Here is a 22,321-nt window from a genome sequence, read left to right as displayed (position 1 = left end):
CAACAATATGACGCCTAAAGCCACTTCTATCAATATAACATTTCTCTGGGCGGGAATGTATGTATTTGGTAAATGTGAAATGTACCTACATATTTATTTATTTATTTAACATACTTGGGGGAGGCGGCAAAGACCCAAGGGTTTGATTTTATACGCATATGTAAATTGAATGAGAAAAAAGTAAAATACATTCAAAATGACAATCTAATATATAATTTGGAAAGAGACTTTGTATGTATGTATGTATTTAACCTTCATTTGTTGGGTCGTAAATCCATGACCAGCAGCGTGGTCTAGTGGTGAATGTTGAATTATTTCGTACTTGATGTTACGAGTTCGAATCCCCGCTAAGTCTCGCTGTTGGCCAGACCTTGATTTGTCTAGGTCGATCGTTTCTTATCAGAATTTGCCAATTTTTCTGATTTTCATTGAAACGATTCCTGTAAAATTGGCGTTTCCTTCCCAATTTTCTGTTGCGAACCTTTAGTTATTGTTATATCTTAGGTTTCGCCACATTGCTCACCATAGATGTCTCTGTGGTTGTTTATCGAATATAAAATTCGTATTGTTACATGAAAGTTATTTATCGTATTAATACGATGTTTGTAATATATGTATACTGACCATAGATGTCAAATATTTAGATTTACATGTATCTATGTAATAATTATGTGGACCAGGAAGGCGCATTTGGGGTTTACCTGTTAAGCCTTCCTGGTATATTTGTATATATGTGTGTGAAAAAATATGTATGTAAAAATAAATAAATAAATGACGTCATTGAACAAATAATTCGATTTTTTTCGATTCAAAGGATTCGAAGTCCCCGGGGGCAAATGTGCCGAGGGCGAAGCCCTAGGGGGCGCAGGTGCCGAATTATGGTATACATATAATTTCGTATATCTTTAATTCGTTGGCAGTGGGCATTCCGACCGAAGGCTTGCATGGTGACCTTAAAGTTGTTATGTAAATGTTCCATTAATAATCTTCTAGCGTTCAGCAAAACGTCACGTTATTTCCTATTCAAGGTCACTGTCCTCTATTGAGTTTTCCTATAGCCTTCGGAAATATCAGTTATCGAGAGCTGACTCAACCGTGGATCTTGGCATATTGTTTAGAAGGGACATCAACTTTTAGACCTACATATATGTACATATGTTTGTATATTTCAAATATGTTTTGTAAGGCTACCAAAATGTTTAGATTTTTTTTTTGCGCAATGCACTACTTCCAAGGTCGTCATATTACCGGCTTTGAATTATTTTCCTCTTCTTTGAAGGATTTTAGAGTTTGGTTCTGTCTATCATATGTAATCCCAGTGAAACTAAATTCTCTCTCTTGATTGAAAGAGTACAAAAGAATACATGAAAAAGTATGAGTATATTACCCTTATTTAATCCCGAAGCTTTTCTACAAGGTATTTTAGACTTTGACTTACTATCTTCCAGAAGGGTTTTTTCCATTTCCAAATACTTTTTTGATATATTAAAGAGAAATACGGACAACTCTTTGATTTTGGTGAAGCTTGAATTATGAGCTCCTGAATTTGGTAGATCTTTGCGTCATCGTTCTTTTCCAACCTCTTGTCGCCAGAACGTCATCTTTTGGCAATTCGTCTATGTACCTATAGAAACTATTTGGTTCCTTAACGTAATGGGAGAGCATTTTGACTCGTTTGATCGTCGTGATGATAAATTGGTCAGTTTCATAAGATGCATTACTTGTATTTGAATGAAATGAATGATTGGTAATTTATTATTTTTTATTGTTTTTTGATAGACGAATTGGGGTAACCTGTCAAGTCATTAATTTGTAATTGCTGTTTTTATCATTTTTTTAATATATTATAATAATAAATGTTTAAAAAATGCAAACATTATAAATATGTACTAAAAAAAATACACAATTAATACATACTTTCATATTTACCTTATGCACTTAAAAATGACATAAACCGTAGTTTACGTAATACATAGTATTCTGATTGAAAGTTTCTATATTTTTCTGAAACTTTTTCGTGTGATTTGTTTCATAATGTTCTGTTGCTTTTTTACTCATCTTGAACTGAACAGTGTTAATTATTACATATAATAAATAAAACTGTGAATGAATCATGTATTAATTTTGAATATTTGTTGGCCTTGAACGCGTCCTAAAATCATCATTGTTCATTCTTGTGTGCCATTCGTATACATTTTCAATTTAAGTATATGAATCTTAACAGGATCCAGTCCTCAAATAGATACGATTAGATTTTTCTGTTACTTTTATAATATAAAGAAATTTAATGTATCAAATACTGTCATGAAAAGTGACCAAAATTGAATCACTCTTTATGCACATATTTACTATACATTTTTTCTCGAATGTTCTAATATTTTATACTACATACATACATATATGTATTTAAAGCTTTCACTCTATCATAAATCTGTATTCGTATTTTCTATTGCACATCCTTGTTATGGGCAAATCACATCTATCTTGGAAACGATGCCATCGATTCTGCTCGTCCGTAGCGTAAGCTATCTATTATATGCAAATTCATGGAATTATTATATTCGTAAGATTAATTAATCCATTATTTATCTTCAATTATGTTTGCAATTTTATAACAAGGCGTCGATTTATAAAATTTAAATGAAGCTAATTGTTAATTTAAACGGTTCTATGTAGATATGTGTGTATGTATGTAAGTGTTATATAGTATGCAAAAACGACACGGTTGCCCAAAGCTTTCAATTATGTATACGTTTTCAATCTACATACTATTTACAATCATATATCTAGATTAATACCGTTAACGAATTTCGTCTAATAAATTTCATTTTATTTACACTCTTTATGTTTTTAATTACGTCTAACATCGTTCTTGATAATAAAACGTTGACATTTTAATTGGATTTTATTGCCACTCTCGCGTATGATATACGCCTGTGCGAAAAACTACGACCAATAAGATCTAATCGACTTTCAATAATTTTTTTCATTTGTATTATTTATCGAAGAGTAATTGTCGATTTCGTACACGAGAATTCATTACGCCGCAAAAGTCGTATTTATCTACGCCGAGGCAATTTATCTTTTCAACAGACAATTTGGTGCCCGTTTTGAAATAAATCAAAATTGCACAAAGCACACGAGCCACTTTGTATTATACACACATACATACATACATACATATGTATATACGTACTACCGACTTAGTATATTAAACCTATCCGTATATATAATATATAAAATATTCGATATTAGATTAAAACCAGATTACTGTTAACTGATATCGCATTTAATTATTGCTTTTACAACATTGTAAACCATTAACCTGATTGTTTTAATCATCCTTATACGCATTAAAAATTCGCTTCGGATAAAATCGTTATATTATATTTATATATGTACATATGTATGTACATACATATGTATGTGTTGCTATCAACGTGGAAACTTAACGCATTTCACAACACGTAAAACACAAGGCGAGTGGAGATATGCCTGCATTATTATTCAATAAATCGCGTTTTCCTTTCGATAAGTTCTAAACACAATGGGCGATATATAATTTACCGTTAACGCTGGTATACATAAATTAAAATCCTCGCTTCTATCGTATCATCATTCTATTTCGCCTTTTTTTCGTACGCAAGTTTGATTTTAATCGCGTTTAAGGCGATACGTGTAGATATCTGCACTCTAGTTATTATAAATAGTTTTGTTGATTTTTTTTTATATGCATGAATAATATTTATCTACATACATATATCGTATGGACATGAAAAGCAATTTTTAATTTTTTTATGCTCTCTCTATGGGTATATCCTTTTAAATATAAAAATAGACTGCAAAATTGGTATTAGACTGAATGACTTGATATTACCTATAATAAATTTTGACAAATAATTTATCTAATATTTTACATCAGTGCATACTTTTCCATTTTAATTCCAACTTAAAATTACACAGATTTATTGACATAAATGACTTAAATTGATAAATTGGGTTTGTTTAATATTTGTGCTTGATCCAAATCACAATGAGATGAATCATAACTAGGGTTACCAAATATTCGAATATATTCGAATATTGAATATCGAATAATAGCTTTAAATTATTTATGTTATGTTTCGGAAAGGTAAATATATTATTCAATTTTAAAAGAACCCTAATCTGGAATATCAGATATAATCAAATGTGGTGTAGATTTAAAGTTCGTATAAATAGTATTCGAATACACATATTTGAGATCCCTAATCATAACAGTGTATGTATGTAGTATTAGAATGATGCAGCTACTTAGCAAAATTTAATCGGCAACAAGTAATTGTATTAATTAATTATTTAGTATTTATAAAATAGCGTTGGCTAAAATTTTGCCCATTTTAACCAGTTGTACATACATCCATCTCAACCCACACATTTTCCTAATTTCGTGTACCCATCTTCCCTGCGGTCTTCCTTTTACCCTTTGCATTCTCTCGGGTACCATTCTAGCACTTCTTTTATCCATATTTCGTCACGTGGACCGTCCATTGTCATTTCAATCTCTTTACTCCATCCACTATGTCCCTTACCCTTGTCATACTTCTCAGTCACGTATTCCGCTTCCTATCTTTCTTTGTTATGTCGTACATACAGCGTTCCATATTTTTTTTAATGCATTGGACTTTGTGTAGCATCTTGGCGTTCAGTGTCCAAGTGCCCCCGGGGACTTCGAATCCATTGAATCGAAAAAAATCGAATCGGCGCCTATGAATCGAACATGTCTTCTACGAACAAACCAACCAACCAATGTTACATACAAAGTCTCTTTCGAAATTATATATTAGACAATTGAACATTGTCATTCCAGTGTATGAAAAAGACTTTCAAGATCAAAGTTTAATATAATATTTTCCCGTTTATTTATAATATTATGTATAGTATCAAGTCTGAAACATTATATAAGGTAATATTAATCGTTGTATAACATAATATAATAGCATATCGATCAAGTTTGAATCGATATGTTGTAAACTGGCCGCTTAATTACACGTTTCGGGACCGCGCGTCCCGTTTATTCACTTTACGCGCCGTGTAATTATCGCACTGCTGTGCACGCGTGTCCGCATTTAAATGAGTGTATACAATATATACATACATATATTGAAAAATAGTAATTATAATATAATATATTTATACGTTGTATGTAATATACAGTGGAACGTGTGCGAGACGCGTTGTGTGTGTGTAAGCACACATACGTCACGGTGGTGAAGCGCGACGTATCATTATTACGTGGAGAATATCTTAATTTGCCGTCCGTGAGTCCTGATGGGGCCGTCACGCTGACTATGATGCTGCAGGACATTGCGAAGGATCTTTACGGATGGCCGAGCCTTATCGATCACCGACAGATCTCCGCTGTCGATATCTTCGGCCAGCGGTTCTCAATTGTAGTTCGGTGTTGTCTTGTACGGTTGATGGATTGGATTGTTGTGCGGTCTTTTGGTATGTAGATGATATTAATTGATTTACTTTAGACTGGTTGTTGTTTTCGATGGTTATTATTAGAAAGCGGATTTTAGTTAATACAATTTTGGATATATTGAAAACATGTCATGTATTATTGCCTTGCATTTCGCTGGATTCGTGTATTTACATACATATATATTTTTATTATTTTTATTTCCCCTGCGCATCAAACGATTGCAAACCAAACTCATGCTCATTTCATACTTTTGTCTCGGCTTTTGCCATTTTAAACTTGCCAGAAAGATCCAACTCAATTTTAAGAATTGCCAATCATCAATGTACGTACATCGAAATGTCATCTGCGCAACCCCATGAATATCTCATCTTTCGTACATGCTGAAATTCAAACAGTTAAAATTCAATCGAAATGAGCATGCAGCCGGGTGGTTTGCAATCATTTGCAGCCAACCCACCTACTAATAGTATTTTCATTTGTGGTAAAGTGAAAAAAATTGCTTTATTATAATATTATAAATAGCGATATTATAGCTCATAATATTACGGGGAAAAATATTTTTGACTTTTAATATTAGCTGGATCATTAATTATCCATATTTTATTGCAATAAAAAGTCACAATCAATAGAAAAACCATCTGTCTATTGATTTCAATACTCACTTTTGGCACAGCAATATTAGATTTTTAATTTGAAGATTTTAAAGACTGCAAAAGCCAAAAATCTGTAAAAATTTCACATTTTAAACGCTAATATATCTGAAATAAGAGAAAGTCAAAAATTATTGTCATATTCGAATTCAGTGGGTCAAACTTATTAAAGATTAAAAATAAAAAACGTGATTTTATGTTGCTCAGTGTCATTGCTTATTTTTCCTGTTAATGAACTATTTTACGTATACATACATACATATGTAAATACACGAAGGCTTTGATCTACGATGCACTTCTTAGACATGTATAATTTGCCTATAAATTAATAACACAATATAATACTTAATTAAAACGTCAATATTGTAATAAATCTAAACTTTTGTGAAGGTCTACAATATTAAAGTCTGAAATACCATATTATATACTCGTAACAGGATAGAATTGATAAATTTTGTCAATCTTCGATACGATAAACACAATGACCCATTTTAAATTAATTATCAGCACCTGAAAACAATGCCTTTTAAGTTGAACCACTCGACAAATGTTATTTACTACGAAATTACTTGAACTAAACTAAAATAATGTTGTAACTCGAAAAGTGCTAAACTGTACATCTTACATACGGTCAATATACAGACGTATCAATATAAAAGTGCACTTATACGGCGTAAACGTCTTCTGGGATAATATTTTGCGTGATTGTGTAATTACAATGTTTATACAAATTGCGCTAACGTTTAATGACACGATCCGAGCGTTACGTTGATTAGCAACACCTGTACGCGATGATTTTTTTTTCCAAACCGCTCATATTTGCATTACCGTCTCTGGCGAAATCGGAGATGCTATCACACTTGATGAATATCCTCTCCGTACAAATCCATCAGAAGGTTGTTGATGATCAACACCCTCGGGCTACCAACAATCTCGCCGAGATAAAACGAGGAAAAAAGAAAAACTGCATACGTACATACGTACGTATGCACCTTGTCGTCACCGCATAATGTTCGATCGCACACGATCATCGCCTTTGCTGATGCGCTCGATCAATACAAATTGCAATCGTCGAAACGATGATGATTTATGATAAAGCGAGGCTCATTGTAGTGTACGCAAGTTCGTACATCATATCGTTAGTGTTTCTCGCTGTAATCGCAACGTCATCGCTCTACCGAAATCGGTCGTGCAGTGTATCTCAAACTGTGGTATGCAAAATTAGTAGAAACATATGTATGCGTATTTGTATGATAATTGTTTGCATATTGCATGGAATGCATATACCTATGTACATACTTATTATTTTATAATTTTACTTTTTCTGCTATTATTATAATGCTACTAGTATTCTGCGCGTTGATTTCAACGGGTGGTTTCGGAAAGGAATTGATAAACGAATTAAAATAAAGTTATATATAAATATTTAGTAAGGTAATTTATAGGCTCCTCATCCCATACCTCCCCTCTCCCCCCACTTCCGCGCATCTCGAATACTTTGCTCTAATTGGGTGTGTGTCCACGCGTCTGCCACACACACATAGTCACATATCCACATTGGTCACGTCTCTTTTTATATACATATATTATTGTTGTTTATGATTATGTAGTTTTTGTCTATGTATATGTTTTTTTTCTCATCTCTGTATTTTTTCGATCATTGTGGCGCATTTACCAGCAGCGTGGACTAGTTGTTAGCATATTATGCTTTCGGGCGGAGTGGTCACGGTTCGATATCCACTAGTAGCTGTTGACCAGACCTTGGTTTGTAACTCCAGGTCGATCATTTCTTATCAGAGTTTGACAATTTTTCTGATTTTCATTGAAACGGTTCTTGTAAATTGGCATTTCCTTTGCAATCTCTCTTGCAAATCTCAAGTTATTCAGCATCTTGAGGTTCGCCAATTCCTATAATAAAATGCTGCAAAAATTTCTCCGTAGACGTTATTGTGGACGATGTTTGTTTGAATTAGAATTGTATAAAAATGGTTGTATTAATTGTATTATTGTATTGTATTTGCATTAGTAAACTCATCGCTTTTATTTTATTTTTGATTTTTAACTGCTTTTTATTATCACTAAATTATGTTCACAATCGGTCTCCGTGAAGAGACAGAATGTTAAATGACAGAAAACGCAAATATCGGAAAGCAAAGATCGAAAATCGAAAAATCTTAAGTCGAAAGATCAAAATAAATGTTGCATGGTAAACGGTACATACTCACATACATACTCACTTAATTTGCGCGAGCAGGGTACAACAGGAACAAGAGGAACAGGCTTTTCCTCCCGTATTAATGTGCGCGCGCGCGTTCACAATACATCTTATATCTATTTTAATAGCTACTGATCATTTTCTATTTTACAATTTTAATTTAATTTTGTTAGTAATCAAAGTATTATATTATTCTAATATTAATGTACATCATAATAGGAAAAAGAGCTCAAAAACCTATTTACAATTCTTATAAATGCTCATAATACATCCAATACATAATATTAATTAAAGACTCTCTTAAGTCGATGACCTAAAGCAACTCGTCGGTTTGGAGCGATCTGTAAAGACGAGTGTACATGTTCGATTGAAATAAAATAAAATTAGGTCCAAATTGAAATGGTCCAAAATAAATAAATAAATTGCGAATATTTTTCTTCACTCTTATTTTGTGAATATTAGAATTGACGAGACATTTTGAAAAATGTTTTCCTAACTCCGTTTTCATATGTAATTCGCTGTTATCTCAACTAATTATTACACTAGCAAATAGCACGTGTAATTTTTCATGACCACGTGTGCGCTTACGTTCCGCTTCCATTATGTATTATCTATAAATCAGTTTTCTTTAATCCAGTTAAAGTTGCCACACTCGACTACATAAGAAAGAGAAGGAAAAAAAGCGTATTCGAATGAATTATTGCTATACACACCATAACAGTAACAACACCTCTTAAAACGACCGTAAACGCCGATATAATATATAGATATTACTCATTGATACACCTCCTAAGTATAGACTGTTTGAAAAATAAATTAAATATACTTTTTTTAATTATAATTTGACGTAGATTTTTTTCGAGCTATGAACGGAAATTTTTCGTCCCTTGAAAATCGTCCAATTTACATATATAAATCTTCCTACGGTATATCACCGGCTGTCAATAAATAATTATATCGGTCCAAACCGGTCGTCGAGGGGGCAAAAAAATACCCAGAATCCATCTTCTTAAGGGCAAAGACCTTCGCGGACATTTTTGTCTGACCCGTGGCGGTCCATCCACCCAGTTCCGGTACAAATATATGTATTGTGATTTAATATTAAAATATATCTAGTGCAGGAATATATCTGCTGACACTTGAAACTTATAGTATTGTGACAGCCGGCGTCTGTTCAAAGCCTCGGGCGATTCAACAGATCTCTCTCGAGCTCTTGGGTAATAAATCTACGACTCGCTGATGTACTGATGTGAAGATGAGAGGGGAAAAAATCCGATCAATTCCCTCATAATATCGAAGTTTGATATGTCGGAATGGATGTTCCAGTTTCCCGCTGCGCATTCTTTTGAGTGTATGACTTGTAGGAAATTTTTTGAGACCCTTTTGTTGTGTTTGGAAAAAAATGGGTCGATCATATGGTACGATAATGGTTCCGATATCAATAGGTACGTTTGCCGACCGATGCGATGGAGGTGGACACGGGAGAATGCCCTCGAGGACCGCATTGTTGAAATGGTATTAGATTAACTCTTTTTCTTCGGGCCGAGAAGATACGAAAATCCTCGTAAGTTTATGCTAATGACAACCTTGCGAACTATACGAGTGAATGCGGGAACCTCCCATGAATGTATTATAAATTGCTCGGTGGACAATGATTGGTGTCATTTTCTATGGATTGTATTTGTCTTTTTTCTATGTGTAGATTGAAATATGTTTAATCCGTTGACCCGGTTGGATTTTATGCTAAGGATGCCCTTAGAAATTATTTCAAAAAAAGTCTCAACATTGTCTCGATTCGGTTCCATTGAAGATTATTCAAAGATGATACAGGGAAGGTGAAGGTGAAATGAATAACAATCTAAAAATTGAATGATGTGAATTAAATTTTTAAATTACGTGACTTTTGATTTGAAAAATATCAAATTAACTTTAAATCTTAGCCTTCTTCGATAAACACTTGCTCTAATCTTCAGTCTAGCGATTTAAGTTTTAGATTGCCAATTGACCTACAACTATCTAGTGTTCTATTATTATTCACAGAACTGCCCACCCAGAAGAACGATTCTAGAACTGTAATACAGTTGTTTTATCAATTGAAAAAATGACCCTTAGAAAATACGTTCTACCTACTTTACATTTAAGATCCTAATAAATATGGAAACATGCATATATATGTATGTGTTTTTTAAAATAGGCTGTTTAACTATATGTTGCATATTATTTTTCTCCTTATATTTAAATATTATTATGTATATATGTTGTTTGAATAATTCTATTGCTTGAACTTTTGTTCTTTATGAATAGTATGTAGATATAAATATGTATTTAATTTCTGTATAGTCAATTATTTTGTTTCTTTTCTGTTATATTTTTGATCGTTGTGACATTTTGATAATGGTTCAAACTTTAAATAAATAAATAAATTATTCGCCAATCTTGAATTGAATATCTGCATATAGTGAAATATCGTAATTCAATTCTTGATAATTGACTCATATTTGATTTTCTCCACTTTTAATCTTTTTGCGTTTTCAATGCAATGAGAAAGTAGTCTAGTTTTTTTTGATAATTCCACTACATGTGAAAACCGCTTGTATTTTTTAAAAGCGAAAAGGCAGACTCATATTTTTTTTCTCTAGTACATAGTTTAAACGTTGAAAATAAAGGTTATGTTCCTTTTTGATTTCCAATTATCAAAAAAAAAAAAACTCTTTTCCATACATTTATATTATAATATGTATTTCAAATAACAGTTTTGGTTCAACATACAATTTAACCTTGTTGAGTAGGTTTTTTGTACGTTCTCCGTCCCAGAAATTTCCGAACGGCATGGCATCGAAACAACTCCCATTGTATAATAATAACAGAGGAGACGAAGATCTCTATTGCCGTGTCGCAAGAGATTCCTCGCTAAAAAGTTAAGGTAAACTTTTCCCGTCGGGGCGTTTCCCGCGAGACCATGTATGGCCGTGGTCTTCAAAAGCCCGCCCACCGCCCCCGCAACTCACTACAGAAATGTACTGTTAATGATTTCATTTGCCAGAAGGTATGAAAATTAACAATGCGCCGATAAATCTTCACCGCGAGCTTACAACTATATCATCGGTAATTTTCAATAAATGCATTTTTTCCTTCGATATGCTCCGCGGATACATGTTTACGATGACACACATTCAACCCGACCACAAATTCAGGGGGGCAACTTAAATTGCCTTCATATTAATTTGCAACATTATATTTTTAACGAAAGAACTTCACGAGCTTTTACACATATTTTTTTAATTAAAAAATTATCACTTTTGAAATGTTCTTTGACAAAATTTGCATAAAATGAACCCTTTAAAATCAAGATGAGCACTTTTCCTCGGAGAACGAAATGCACCAGATCAACCGCTCTTTTATTTAATAACTCTTTTCACTGAATTTGAAAAACGATAATAGGGAAAGAAAAAAAACGTTTTCTTTAATAAGTAAATCATCATTTTCTGGGTAGATATACCATGTAAAATATGCACATATGTATGTATGTGTACATATGTATATTATCTGAGACTATTATCACATATATGTACATATATAGATCTTATCTAGATAATTGGTGGAGCCAAGTGTCGCAGCACGATACGTCACTCATAATATAGTCACTTGTACATATTTTGGTTCGATATATATTTTTTTTAATTTCTCCTATTATAAGACTTGGTAGACCACCTTTCTAACATCACTTTCAATTTTTTTTGACAATTAAGTATATGTATGGAACGCTACGAAGAGGGGGTTAATTACAAACTGTATTGATCGTTTATAATGATTTATGTTACTTACTTTTGTCATCATTTTTTTCGTCTTCAAATTTCGCTCATTCACAGATATTGTTCACGAGCACCAATATTATAATTATTATAGTAATTAAATATTTATTATTGTAATACCATCAATCACTCATATGTCCTCAAATATTGCATATTACAACTCATATATCCTCAAATATTGCATTATAAAACCACAAGAAACCATTTTAAATGCTTCCATTATCGTTCTTCCTTTACACTTACCGCACTGTGATGGATAGCGAGTGACCAGGATTTGTATTTTTTATTTTATTTCTCCAAGTATACTGAATGCAGGGTATTCATATCTTATGTATTCCTCATTAAAATCTCCATGATTCGAATTATGCTATTACGAAATAAAAACATTGATCAATATCAACAGAAATAATTTATTTATTACACGTTCCTTACAAAAGCGAGCGAGAGGGGGAATTCAGTACACGTCGCGCTCAACGGTCAATGTGAGAATGATATCCGCCTCGGAATGACAGTTCTGTTTCAGCCGTTATTTTTTTTTTCATTTATTTTATATTATTTGACGTTTAAAATGATTTTTATAGCTAATTACAATAATTAACCACGCAGATTTTGCATTATTTTAACTTAAAATGCGCACTTTAACTGACGTTCAGCACAGTGGCTAGCGGATTTTAATCTGAAATTTCCTAAAAAAATATAGATTCAGTTCTGATTCTCCCCTCACCATTTCGGCATTGTTCTCAACAATGCTTCAGTTTGTTAACCCCTTTCTTCGACATGGACCAGGTGAAAGTGCACCAGATGTGTCGAGCCGCCACACACAAACACGCGACTTCTATTATTATAATATTATAACTATGATAGGGCGTGCGTATTGTGGCGGGCCGGGATACAATTCATCAAAACACGCCTTTGCTCTGTATCTTTGGCAGAAATAAATCTACATGTATCTCTATTCTTCCATCTCGCAGTCCGGTTCAAAGTGGTTCCGCTGTCTCTCCGGCCGTTATTTATTGCGTTCGTATCATTGTTGACCGGTGTGCTGAGCTTTCGTGGATCGCGCAATCACTTGGCTCGGCTTTGGACCGTTTAAGTCATCTCGGAGCAAGTGATTTAAATGTCCACGTTGACCGATGAACGAAACGACGTGCTCTCTCAGACGTCTCCTAACAAGGGCAACGAGGAAAATACGCTAACTCGGAATTAGCTCTGCCTCACTCGGTATGCCGTACATATACTGGTTTGGTGGATTTTAGATTTCAATGCGTCTTAATTCAGTGTCGCTTTAGTTGGTTATTGTGGTAAATTCTGCACGCTTTCTGATTCGACGCTGGGTGGTGTATTCGAAAACTTAATACTCTGCTTATAATACTATTCGCTTCAGAGCTTGGTGTGACATACTGTAATCTTATTAGAAAATACATACTTATATCATATATCTATTCTTCGATAAAATCGAATACATTTAATAATCCTTACTATATAGCGTTTCGCTTTATGAGGTTTCGCTAATGCAACCGTATATTATATTTTATTTTAATAAACATAGATATCTACATATAACACAGTGCTTTCACAGGTTATCCCAATATGACACTGTGGCCAGATAATACATATATACATAGATAGCTGAGGAATTTCCTTTAAATTAAATTTAAAGAGTTCCGGAGGAACTCATTAAATTTTCAAAGAAAGTTTCGCTTCCCTGGGACTCCAAATTATGGAACAAAGTTTTAAGTTGATCTAGACTAAGGCGTTATAAAGAGAACGCAAAACTATCATATTATTATTAAAATTATGGGGATTGTGGATAGCGAAACCCAACATCTTTAAAGCCTGATGTTATACACATGTATATATTTTCAAAGTTTTGGAATTGTATTGAGTTTCAGTAGGATTTTCAGTCATTTTTAGTTCTATTCAATTTTTTTACTTTATTTAAAACTGAACTTATCAATTATATAATTGATATTTTGTAGACTCGCTTTCCTTTTTTTGAACCCTCGGATTTTTAGTCCTGAACTTAAATCTGTCTCTCTATTTTTTTTTTTGGAAATAATATATATGTATGTGTATTAGTATATACCCGCCTATGTAAGTACATATGTCAGGCCGAAGCAAGACAAATATGTACAATACACATAATAAATATAAGAAATGTGAAGCAAAATGAATGTGCTTACTTATTTATTACTATAATATATGTATGTAGATATAAACATAAATTGAGATTACAACTTACATACATATGTATGTACATCATATCTACATACATGGCTTTGTGTAATTAAAAAAATCTCAGACGTCTTACAATAATTTCATGATTTGATTAAATCAATCAAAGGGTTCGTCAATTTGTATTTACAAAAATATTGAATAAAATAGTACATACAAAATATAAACTTGGATACATAAAATATATACTAAAAAAACATTTCATAAATTTTCAGAGGTATTGTATGTACATATGTATGTGTCATATCGACTAATTTTTATGAGTTTTGAATGACTTAAACTGTCTCGAATCATTCGCTTCTTATTTGATTCAATTAAATGTATACCTACTGTATAATGAAAATATGTAAACATAGTTATGTACATATATATGTAATCTGTATACGAAAATTGATTTAATTAAATATAATACATTTTATAGATTCTTCCACATAGTGAAAACGTTTCTAATTTACTCAGATAGTGAAATTTTATTTCAAAAGGAAAAGTTGTCATCAATGTCCTCTGCATCCTATAGGAATCTCGTCTCACATGTATCCGCAAATTAATAACGTGTAATTACAATGTACCCGTCGCTCGTTCGGATCGCTTTGTGTATCAATTAGAGACCACAGTCGCAATGGTTATTCATTCATTTGAACGGACAATTTACGTTCAAATTGCCCATATAAATTGTACATACATACTACCCGGTGTAATTGTTCATTAGCGAAAATAATTTAGCCGAAGGATTGTTCTCAAAGTTTCGTTACTAATATACATAAAATATATACATATACAATGTGTTGGTAAATGGTGACCATTTGCATTTTCCTGTTTGGTTTCTCGCTCGCCATGTAAGACCATTTATCTCGATGGTTTAGCAGGTTGCGACGATAAGAACGATTATAGACAATAAATCAAGCAGCTCTCGACTTGAACTGTTTACTTTTGCTGAAAACTCAGCTCGGACGTGGGACGCCTTATGCGGGAACTACAAGCAAGCTCACCTGTTCCTGCAGATAATTCTATAATTGCTTTCGATTGTGCGATTTATATGCTTTCCATATTTCATAAAGCATAAATCTCACAATGTCGAGTCTCGAATTCCCGATCGCACCAAATCTGTGCGAGGATAAATTTGGCATTTTGTTCTAAACCGTCGCGGATTTCTCCGAAGCGTTTTGAGAATCGCTGCGATGCAAGAATGCAGTCTATTGTAAAGAAAAATTCCTTTTCTCGCAATCATCTCCGTGAATTACGAGTGTATTTGCTCGTGTATAGTATTTAAGCAATCTTACGGTTGTTTTAAATACTGATAATCGCTTAAACCTTGTACCCGATTGAAGAAGATAATTCTAGTGGTTGGTAATCAAAGGTTAAAGCGTAAATCTTAAACTTATTTATTTATTCATGCAGTCAAATTTATTCAGCATTATTATTGTTATTATTCTCTATCTTTACAGGTGGAAGATTCTGCAGTTTCAGTCCGTGCATAGAACAAGTACAACGCACCTGTTCTACGCTAACCGATTCCGGGTTTCAAGAATTGAAGACTTTGGAAGTTCTGCAAACGGAGTACAAAATCGCCAGCAGACCCATCAGCGTCAGGGAGCTCGATTTCATCAAACTCAAGGTAATGTAAAATATTGTTTTCATCGCAATAGTAGAGCTTTCGTTATATGTAGTACTTTTTAATTTGCTTCGTGTTAAATATGGTGATCGGAAAAACGCACTGTCGAGACATCCAAACTTTCAAAGATGCTCACGAAGAACTAACGCAATAGAATTGAACAAAAAAGCGTCAATGTATATTTGTATGTTATCTGAAGGTGCTAACTCTTTTTTCTGGAATTCTATCACGTAAGTTCTTCTTGAGCGCCTTTGAAAATTAGGATTTCTCGAAACTGCGCCAATATTCAGTGCAATTCAGTGCATTCTTCCGGGGACCGTTACATATATGGAATATTATGTGTTGCTCTATGTATGTATCTATGTGTATATCTATGTTTATACTTCCACTTGGTTAAAGTGCAAAAGTGGTCCATAATTTGATCAAATCGAGTTATGAATGGAGTTTTGTTCCTATTTTCATTTAATCAGAACGTATTGCCAACTTTTCAAAATAACATCTCATTTCTTTGGTGATACAATGTACAGAAGTTATAAATTTTGACTTTTATTTCAAACGATTAATTTCCAAAATTACGTATTGAAATGTCAACGAGCATAACAAAGATAGTATGGAAGTTACAATTGAAAACTGGAGAAAATTATGAAAAATTAGCAGTTTTGTATTCAATCTCCTTGACTTATTGCAATCTTTAAAAACTGTCCTAAATATTTATATTTATATGAAGCTATAACATATGCTCTCTGAAAAAGACATATGTAAAATTTACATACCCTTCCACCAGGTTGACTTTGGATACGACTACCTTGAAAATGAATGCTATTTATAATCCTTATACATATTTAAACATGCTAAAAATTAGTTCTTACAATTTATATGTATTTACTAAAAAATAACTTAAATACTCATCACATACATATAATACATATGCATGTATGTAAATCCAAGTACTACTTAAGCATAAATCATATTAGCTTTGACATGTCTACATATTGTATTTTAATATCGGGTACAATTTTTTTTTTGTATTCGGTTGCGAAACATCGCCGATATAACATTATAATAATAAGCAATGGCACCGCAATAAAGATGTCTATCGTATGTAAATCGCGATTTATCTAAACGATTATTAATTAAATAATTAATGCCTGCGTAGTATCGGCTGACATTATCGTTAATCTTGATCGTTTATATGTACTCACCGTTGTATATCTACCCGATATCGGGTCCGAGCAACGAGTGATCTAAATTGACATTTCATTTCCGACGTTTAATTGATTTTCAATTGGCTTTGCTTCGACTTGTTCGCTACCGCACCAACGGCAGCAGCAGCAGCAGCCAATGGTTCAAATATTAATTCCTCCGGAGCTTATTTAGATATCACATGTCAGGCATGATTATGCTCGTATAGGCTGCTTTATTCAGATCCCATCGTTAATGTATGGGAAATCTTCATTTAATGTTTTCTATAATGTATCACATTAGAGCGAGGCTTCAATCCGATTTGCTAACTTCTGTTTAATAGCAAAACCAAAAACCAATTATGAATGTAAGTATCGTAAGTTTGTTGCTACTTCATTTCAGACATTTTGTGTTGATTCATTGCGATTGTTTATACTTAATCATGGCAAGTTTATCTTGCCTGCTCGTGAAAATGTCAGTTAATTTATTATATTAGTGTCAGACATTTCAGTCATATGATTGGTATTAATATGATAAATTGAGTGACTTTTACCATATAATTGCCAATTTTACAGGTCTTACCTCAACATTGCTTTGACTTAACCCATTTAAAACTTACATCCTCGACATAGACGTTGCTATAAATCTCGAGTTGATGTAATGATATATGTATGTAACTACTGGTCAATTCTGCATGCAGTTTGTTTTATATATTTTAATATATTTGTTTAAGTAGGTTTATTATATTTATTATAAATTTTTGAGAAGTAAAAGTGTAAAGATCGAAAAAGCTCTCTCAGCTGTCTTATAAATGAAATGGTTTTACTCGAGACTACCTATGTATATCTATGTATAGGTATAAACGTACAAAACTAGTCTTATTAGTGTTTCAACGTTTTCTTTGTTCTAGAAATATAAAGGAAGTACTCGACAATTACAGAAACATTACACAGATTGAGCCATTTGCTAATCACATCTAATTTTTTACGCATTATTCTTATGTCGCTAACAATCGTTAACGAAGTACCTACATAGTTTATTAGCTGCCAAATGTGGTAACCACCGTTTAATACCGATTGTTGTGGCCGATTAGTTATCTATCTAGCGCCGCAAGTTACTCACTGGGCAAAAATTTGCGTTATTAACTCGCCAATTAACGACAAGCCCCACCTCGTAAAGTCGTCGGGTTTCGCGCTTACCCACTCGTCGAACTCTCTCCGCATAAAAGTTGAATCACTACACAATATGATAATTTGGCATATAATTTTGCAACTTGGATGTGTAATTCAATACGAGCGGGCTTTCCTTTTGAACTCGGCTTGGGGTTGAGACGCTTATTGGTTTTCGCACAATTATTCACCTGACGCTGATGCTAATTTGCGCGCGCCTCGCTCGTGCGTCCCAGCATCTGCCTTCGACCCAACGAGGGGTAAAAATGTTGGCATAATGATGATGATGATCTCGTGGCCATCGATCCCCTACCATAAATCACCCGGTCGCTCGGCCATAAATCAAGCGGGCGAGCCTTCCCGCGGGCCGCCGGCGCTGTAGCCTCCACTTCTAATAAACGACACGGAACTACGACTATTCTCGACGATACAACAACCAAATATACACGGTAAGTATTATAGACAATGTGCATTTATGATTTTGGCGTTGATCTGGAAAAACCCCATGATTTTAGCCCGTTGAAATTTCAGTAATTTTTTTCGCTCCGGTATTATTTATTAAGTCTACGTTGCATCACAACAGTCTGTCGACTAATTTTTTTAAATATTGAAAGCGTTAAGGTTCTAATCGTGATATGTTACTCGTATTAGTGTATTTGATCTAAGACCTGGAATCGAATTTTGAAAGGTTTGTCTTAATCTTAATTAAAAATTAGCAATAATTATTGCATGTAATTCCAATTCAATTACTTCTATGTCATCGTTTAAAATTCTCTTCAAATTTCATTTCTTGTGCTTTTTCTTAATTAAAAATTACTTGAGTGATTTAAGCATTTAAATACTTTTTACAAATATGTATATTTCTGATTGAACATGTAAATTTCATAATGTATATTTGGAAATTTGGTTTTAATTAATAAGTTAAAGCTTTTTCTTTTTAAATTAAATTTACCTTATTAGAAATAATGGTTTCATACATATATTTCTATGGATATATTCAAATATTTTTTTATATGATCATTCAATTTGCTTTAGAAAGTGTGGATATGATGCTTTTACAAAAGTAAGTACAAAAAATAAAACATTTCAATTTCCTAACTGCAATTTCCTAACTGCAACTCAAAGAACCTATTTTCATCTTGAAAGTTGTAACTCTGAAATTGAAGAAGTATATATACGTATGTTTTATGTTCAATTGATATATATACATATTTAATTCAACTTAAACTTTCTTAATACCCATTCAAAAATGTATTGATGAAACAATTTTTTAATTTGTATTTTATCATTATTCAATGGATTTACATACATGTATTCCCAAACACATTGAATTCACTCGATGTATAGGTATAGCTTTTAAGTGACGTAGACCGCATACGACAATGATTTCCGAAACAGTCGAAGACGAAAGCCTCCCCGAGTGGGGTCGATAATGATATATTATTTCTATCGTGTTTGTACACGTCGACTTTATGTGAGGCAAAAGCACAATATAACATTCGAGATCGAATCCAACGTACAAATATAAATATAAACGAAGGCTGTATAACACGTCAAAACGCTACATGTATCAGAGCATTTCTAAACGTGGGAATATAGGCGAATTGCGCAAACGTGCACTCGTTTAAAACATACATACGTACGTATGCATTACATCTATAAGTGCGCCGCTCGACAATCTGACCTTTGCTCGAACGGTTTTGTTTTATTTGAAAACTCCGCTTTTCCGCTCAACGTTTGACTTTTCTTTCCTCGGCTCTTATTTGTTGGCCCGAGGCGCGCTAATCTCGCAAATGATATTGATTTCGCTCTGCGCCAGTTTAATGTGTGTGTTTTGATAGCCGTTTTTCTCGATGGCTCGTTTTGTGCGGTTACCTAATATTCTAATAAATTTCAATTACCATAATGAAACGCCGAGGGATCGCCGGAGATAACGACGGCAAAAAAATACACTTGTTAATATGACAGAACGATCGGGCTTACGATGATGCCACAGAAATGCGCCTCGAGCTGAAATTATTCTAATATATGAAATCTTCTGATTATATTTTAACGTTTTATAAATTCATTTTTTCTATCATGTGAACTTTCGTTGATAAAAACAAACGTTTTAAAAATGCCTTGTATCTTATTTTTTATCTTCTTCCATGGACATATATTATACGTATAGGTACATATAATATGACATAATATAAATCAATTTATGTTGTCAGCATTCCATTTCAATAATTTTTAATATTGCCTTCTGAAAACAGCGAAAAAAAAGAAACGCAAATAATTAACTACTTGGTAGATATTAATGAAGTAAAAGAAAAAGCTGATTTTGTATAAAATTCTCAACATTTTTAATATGATAGAATATTTATTTCTACCTCTTTTTTACCGATAGCTAATACTCTTACCATTTTAACCACGATTGCTATTATTATATTTTTATTTAAACACAATTTTAATAAATGTTATATTTACATATTTTATGATTTTATCGTAGATCTATATAATCTATGCACATACATAATTTTGAATCTAATTAAGCATGGTTTTTTAGAGGATATCAAATTTTCCTCAAAGATGTTAACGATTTGCTTAAGTGAATATGAAATACAAAGTTTACAGGTGTATTTCTATATAATATTTAAAACTACTACTAATTCATACGTACCGAATATAGAATAATAAAAAAAATCAAGTTTATTTCGCAAAGTTCTGTTTCGAAAAAAAAATGTAAATATAAAAGGTCAATACATTTTATCGGTCGAGAATAATGATTTAATTGCAACATATCCAGTCCGGAAATTGGCCACTTTTAAAACCAGCAATATATAAAACAACCTTAAAGCTTTAATACTGACATCTACACGTGTAGGTACATATATAAAGATATATAAATCAAGGACAATCCGTACATTTATTCTGATTTTAATTATAGACATCCGAGTAAACGCCATCCTTAACAGTAAATTATACCGTCACACCTACCCAATGCACATATTATTTCCTTGCACATTGAGCTCAATGATCTTTGCTTCTTATCTCGAACACTGATACATCGTAAAATACCCATTGAAATTGTTGTAAACTACATACGATTATCATAATAGCAGTTTTCCAAACAAAACCTACATATTGTACATAGAAAACACACTTTTCCACAATGCATAATCTCTGAAACACGCACTGAAAGTAATAAAATAGTTTCGTCGCCGTTATCTCTACGGGTCGAGAGAGCGCGTGGAGTTGGCCGATTTATCAGTCGTAAATTCGACCACAAAATCGCTTTTAACGAGATAATTCCGCCATAAACGATCGTAAAATCGAACTCAGTACTAAAATACATATATACATACAGGTATAGTGTATTATTGTTATTTTTCCCGAGACACATCTCTCGCAATCTATTTATCTTGTGTCGGAAACGTTGCACAACAAACACAAAACCCACCCGGTAAAATGTACATATGTATATGTATAATACGGTACGTACATTTGAGTCAAACCATCAGCATAAAGGCCAAGAAAGCCGATAAGCGACTACTCGGTCATCCAGTGAAAGTTTAACCGGAGTGTTCACAACGGCTAAGTCCGTTGGACATTGTTGTTTTGTGTGTAAGTACAGGGACCTCGCGTGAGGGCAGGTTAGTGAGATGTCGATTCAGGGCATTACCTTTCCTAGGAGTAGTACATAGAAGTATACAAATTAGATGAAAAACCACACAAGAGTATATTGTTGTCATTGATTTTTAAAATGCAACGATAGTGTATGCAACAAAAGCGTAATATATCTACTCGTATGGTCGATTATTATCATACATTAATTGGGTTAATTCCATAAGCCTAAGCTAGATTTAGATATTAATAATGTTGCTAGAAATTGACACATCCTAATGATGATTCTGGCTAGGTGCACGGACTATAGCAAGTGCCTTAACACTTTTAGTAGATATGTTACGATTGATAACCAAAGATCGGCGTTGGAAGA

General features: G+C 33.0%; 1 protein-coding gene across 1 annotated transcript in view; it reads left to right on the top strand.

The window, feature by feature from the left end:
- Trmt61 (tRNA methyltransferase 61) overlaps positions 1-22,321 on the top strand; it is a 107,886-nt gene that overhangs the window by 39,453 nt on the left and 46,112 nt on the right. Inside the window, exon 5 of the mRNA XM_077429978.1 lies at positions 15,825-15,994. Within this exon, the coding sequence (XP_077286104.1) occupies positions 15,825-15,994 (170 nt within the window). The remainder of the gene's footprint in view (positions 1-15,824; positions 15,995-22,321) is intronic.

Source organism: Arctopsyche grandis, chromosome 4 (genome assembly GCF_051622035.1).
Source record: "Arctopsyche grandis isolate Sample6627 chromosome 4, ASM5162203v2, whole genome shotgun sequence".
In the NCBI taxonomy this organism is placed as follows: domain Eukaryota; kingdom Metazoa; phylum Arthropoda; class Insecta; order Trichoptera; family Hydropsychidae; genus Arctopsyche; species Arctopsyche grandis.
The sequence above is the reverse complement of the archived record's forward strand: the minus strand, read 5'-3'. Positions and strand labels throughout refer to the sequence as shown.